Below are 5,109 nucleotides of genomic sequence, written 5' to 3'. Positions count from 1 at the left end.
ACACGGATAAATAAAGGCTGGGGAAAATCAGAGTGGATAATCTCCTCAGGGCCTTTCATATAATGAGCAGTCAAGTTTATCGTAATGTATATTTCTACCAATTTAATTTAACAGATTCAATATATTTATGCTTTTCTTCTCATTGTGTTTTTCTGGATTATGGTCCACATGTGAAGTATTATTTTTTGTGAACACAAAACACATTTTATATAATTAAGAAACAGAGTGCGAACCAATCCCCTGAGATGGAGAGGCTGATAACCCTTCAGATACTAGATCCAGTAAAAATGTGTAAAACACTCCCACAATGAAAATGTTCCATTTCCAAGTTTCCAGCACAGTTTCCAGACGCACCCCCGTTTGTTACCCCCTGGCTCAAGGCCGGCAATACAAAGGCCCCACAGAGATATCAATCACAACTTTATTAACACACAAAGAGTGTAGTCATGGTAATGCACGGCAGCTTTATCTCTAGAGCACATTTCAGCAACAGGGCAATTTAAAGTGCTTTACACAAAACCGTTAAAAAATAAAAACAGATAAAACACAAGAATAAAAGTAACAGTGCAGTTTAAGAAATTACACATTAAAGAAACCATTAAAGCAACGATTTAAAGAAATGCGACATCAAAAAGAAAGGTCTTCATCCTTGAATTAAAAGAACAGAGTAGCAGCGGCTCTACAGGTTTCTGGGAGTTTGTCCAGTTATGAAGTGCATAGAAACTGAACGCAGACCTGTCCCAGATGACCTGAGAGGTCTGTGGGGTCATAGTGTAGTGGCAGATCAGAAATGTATTTTCGACCTAAAACCGTTCAGTGATTTATAAACTAGCAAAAAGTCTTTTAAAAAGAACTTTGAAATCAATTCTTTGAGGCACAGGAAGCCAGTGTAAAAACTTCAGAACTGGAGTGATGTGATCCAGTCTCTTGGTCTTAGTGAGGACTGGAGTGATGTGATCCACTCACTCCATTTTTTAGAGGGACCTGTAAAAACCCCGATACAGTAGTCAAGTCTACTGAATATGAAAGCATGGACAAGTTTTTCCAAATCCTTTTGACACATAAGTCCTTTAACCCTTGATATATTCTTAAGGTGATAACAGGCTGACTTTGTAATTGTCTTAATGTAGCTGTTAAAGTTCAGGTCAGAGTCCATGACTACACCAAGATTTCTGGCTTTGTCTGTTGTTTTTAACATTGTTGTTTGAAGCTGGGTGCAGACTTTTAATTGTTCCTCTTTTGCTCCAAACACAACCACCTCAGTTTTTCCTTCATTTAATTTCAGAAAGTTCTGGCACATCCAGCCGTTAATTTGTTCAATGCCCTTAGTCAGTTTTTATATTGGACTATAGTCCCCTTGCGATAAGGTTATGTAAATTTGTGTGTCGTCCGCATAACTATGGTAACTTATCTTGTGGTTTTCCATAATCTGAGCCAGTGGAAGCATGTAGATGTTAAACAGAGGAGGCCCCAGAACGGAGCCTTGGGGAACTCCTCACGTCATATTTTTATGCTCAGATGTATAATTACCTTTGACACAAAGTAGTCCCTATTCTTAAAGTAGGATTCAAACCAGTTTAGTACTAAGCCAGAAAGGCCAACCCAGTTTTCCTATCAGTCTAGTAATATGTCATGGTCGACCGTATCAAATGCATCAGCCCAACATAAACACAGACATGCTGTGAATGATGTTTCTGGATTTACTTAGCTCGCTTCACCATGGAGCCTTACTAACTCACTCACTATGTCTGTTGCTATAGAAACGGAGATCAATGGACAAGTACAGTATGTATTTTTCAGATTGCATGAGCCATTCATGAGGGAAATCTGTAGCGCCCCCTAATGGACAATATTCAACAGATTTGTTTGACATCTTAAGATGCTATATGGCAAGTTTCAGGCAGATTGGTCACAAAACCCCAGACGAATAAGTATGTTTTGCACATTTCACGATTTTCGTAAAACAAATCCCAACCCCAAGTAGATGTGACTTTTGTTAATAGAGACCCAGACAAACCTTTTGCGTATCTCGTCAAAATTAAATCCTATCAACAGAAACCAGTGACGCTACTGAGAAGTAGTTAAACTAGTATCGTTACTGCCCAATACTGCTGGCAATACAAGTTTGATTTAGCAACAAAAGTTCAAAGGTCAACTGGTTCCTCTTATTGCTAATGTCCATCAGGGACAATGGTTTCAAATAACTTTACTGCAGTAGAACTAGTCCAGCAACATAAAGACAACTCAATAACTCCTATAGATACAAGTGCAATGTAAAATCTGTGGGAAAATGTTGCACTAAAAATCCTGGATGATCCTCCATGTGTTACAGCCTGGCTAAAGGCTGGCAATAAAAAGGGCGGCCAAACATGAATTGATCAGAAGTAGTTTATTTATCAATGAACAAACACTGGATGTTACTTTTCCCATAATGCAACTCCATAATGGGGATGTTGTGGCAGATAATTAAAAAAGATAATGCATCAGTCACACTATGTTCCACAGACATGCTCCAAATGTGGACATAGTTTCTAGTTTAAGTTAGATCTCAACAGCGGCACCTCACCAACTTACTCTCTGTTTTTCTGTCTAGAAACGGAGAGGAAGAGGAGTCAAACATCAACTCTGTCAGGACTGTGACAGAAACTGTGGGGAAACATTTTCTCAGAGTGGTAACCTTAAAGCTCACCAGCGCATTCACACTGGAGAGAAGCCATACAGCTGTGAACAATGTGGGGAAACATTTTCTCATAGTGGTGGCCTTGAATCTCACCAACGCATTCACACTGGAGAGAAGCCGTACAGCTGTGAACAATGTGGGAAAACATTTTCTCAGAGTGGTAACCTTAAAGCTCACCAGCGCATTCACACTGGAGAGAAGCCGTACAGCTGTGAACAATGTGGGGAAACCTTTTCTCAGAGTGGTAACCTTAAAGCTCACCAGCGCATTCACACTGGAGAGAAGCCGTACAGCTGTGAACAATGTGGGAAAACATTTTCTCAGGGTGGTAACCTTAAAGCTCACCAGCGCATTCACACTGGAGAGAAGCCGTACAGCTGTGAACAATGTGGGAAAAACTTTTCTCAGAGTGGTCACCTTAAATCTCACCAGCGCATTCACACTGCCTTGTTGTGAACATGTTTCAGATCTAAGCTGTTTCCTTCTTCTCATGTCCTAATAGCTGTGTTGTTATATTCTGATCTTCTCTCCACATTGAAGGCGGACCAGCAGTAACTCTATCTTCTGAACAGCATGTATGTTGTCCTGGCTACGACTACATAGTACGCTCCTTCCCTTTGAAGGGGTAGTCCTGTCATTCATGTAGATAGTTTTAACACTCTGCTTTGAACCGTAGCGGACTCAGTTCTGAGACGCAGGCAGCACAGTTGCTTTTAACCGAGTGTAAGACACAGGCGGACCCAGCAGGGTATGCTGGGAAACGCCGGCCTCTCAGCTGATCTAACAGCTGATTGGTTCAGAGTTGACTTAACATGACGTTTTTATACACTTTTTATTGATTTTGAATTGGAGGGATTTTAACTGGGAATATTTCTGTTTTTTGTACTTGTTTTTTGACTATTCACTAAAGGATAAAACCACCTGAGCTTGTTGGGAGCTAGGGGACCAAAAGACTTGTATTCATTTAGTCATTTAATTTCTCTCTCTCACACCTCAGCTTTCCAAGGGTAAAGGTTTCCCTCCCGTGAGGGCAGTTAAGACTCCTCTTTAACCGCCTGGGCGAGTTGCAGGCCAGCGGGGATCGACATTGACAGTCAGACCTCCTGTTATCTCCTAGTGGGAGTGCATTCCCCATCCGCTCTGCCGGTCAGAAAGAGAAACAGAGAGAGAGAGAGAGAGAAACAGAGAGAGAGAGGGGCGGTGGGTTGGAATGTGTTTGTGTGTGTATCTTCATTTGTAATATTATTCATTTATACCGCAACTTCCTTTTATTTTTTTTATAAAACACAGCAACAAAGTTTCAGACACTCAAAAAACTGGTAAGAGCCAGCAGGCAGTTAAAAAAACAAAACAAACTTTGACGGCAGAGATGCAACCCGAGTTGCATTCTACCAAGCACTATGTCTGAACCAACCCCACGGTTACTAGAAGTCTCCTGGGGACTAGGTACTAGGTCAAACTGAAGTATAAAACAAACCTGAAGCTGAAGAAACCCTAAATGTTAACGGGAAAGCCCCGCGGACCTGAGGGGGAGAGCTGTTCACTTCTCCGTGTTCTGAGCGCGTGTGAGCGGAGTTGCACACAGCAACAGTAGGAATCTGTGTGTGTAGGGAGGGGCGCTGGGACTAGCCAATCACAGAATAGTGTAGGGGAGGGGTGCTGGGACTAGCCTATCACAGAAGGTGTAAGGGAGAGGCGCTGTGACTAGCACTCTGACTAGCCTATCACAGAACGGAGACACAGTCAGTGGTGACTTTCATTGAATCCGATTACGGATATATAATAATAATAATAATAAATTTAATTTATAATGCACTTTATATTCGCAAAAATCTCAAAGTGCTACATGGTAAAAAAGTAAGTGATAAAATAAAACACATGGAGAGCATGAAAATAGTAAATATAAAAATAAACAAAAACAATGTAGAAAAGGGCAAGAGATCAATCAAAAGCTCTCCTAAAAAGGTGGGTTTTAAGGCCACGTTTAAAATCATCCACAGTCTGTGGTGTCCTCAGGTGGTCAGGGAGAGCATTCCACAGTCTGGGAGCCGCTAAGCAGAAAGCCCGATCTCCCATAGTACGGAGCTTTGTCCTGGGAGGTTTCAGGAGATAACCTCAGGATATTGACTCGCATTACTCGTATGAAACTTGTACTCGGCAAAAGGGCTTTATCCGTACCGGATACTCGTTTCAGCCGAGTATTCAGCTCATCCCTAGAAATAACACTGCTTTTCAGGTTGTTGTGGCCGAGTGGTTAAGGCGATGGATTAGAAATCCATTGGGGGCTCCCCTCGCAGGTTCGAATCCTGCCAACAACGAGGGTGGTAGCAAACCAATGACACATCACATTCAACCAAATTGCAGATATACCCTCACAAACTTTGTTGTGTTATCTCGTTTGTACTGGAAACCACCTGTCTCTACTAATG

General features: G+C 41.7%; 1 protein-coding gene and 1 non-coding gene across 2 annotated transcripts in view; both read left to right on the top strand.

Moving 5' to 3' along the window:
* LOC117940073 (zinc finger protein 239-like) overlaps nt 1-3,361 on the top strand; it is a 5,951-nt gene extending 2,590 nt beyond the window's left edge. The window contains exon 4 of the mRNA XM_034865471.1: nt 2,594-3,361. Coding sequence (XP_034721362.1) covers nt 2,594-3,136 — 543 coding nt within the window. The 3' untranslated portion in view covers nt 3,137-3,361. The remainder of the gene's footprint in view (nt 1-2,593) is intronic.
* Nucleotides 3,362-4,916: 1,555 nt separating this feature from the next.
* On the top strand, nt 4,917-4,998 carry trnas-aga. The gene has a single exon. It is a non-coding gene; the product is annotated as a tRNA-Ser (tRNA).
* Nucleotides 4,999-5,109: the final 111 nt, after the last annotated feature.

The sequence above is a fragment of the Etheostoma cragini genome, unplaced genomic scaffold, assembly GCF_013103735.1.
Source record: "Etheostoma cragini isolate CJK2018 unplaced genomic scaffold, CSU_Ecrag_1.0 ScbMSFa_1621, whole genome shotgun sequence".
Lineage (NCBI taxonomy): Eukaryota > Metazoa > Chordata > Actinopteri > Perciformes > Percidae > Etheostoma > Etheostoma cragini.
The sequence above is the reverse complement of the archived record's forward strand: the minus strand, read 5'-3'. Positions and strand labels throughout refer to the sequence as shown.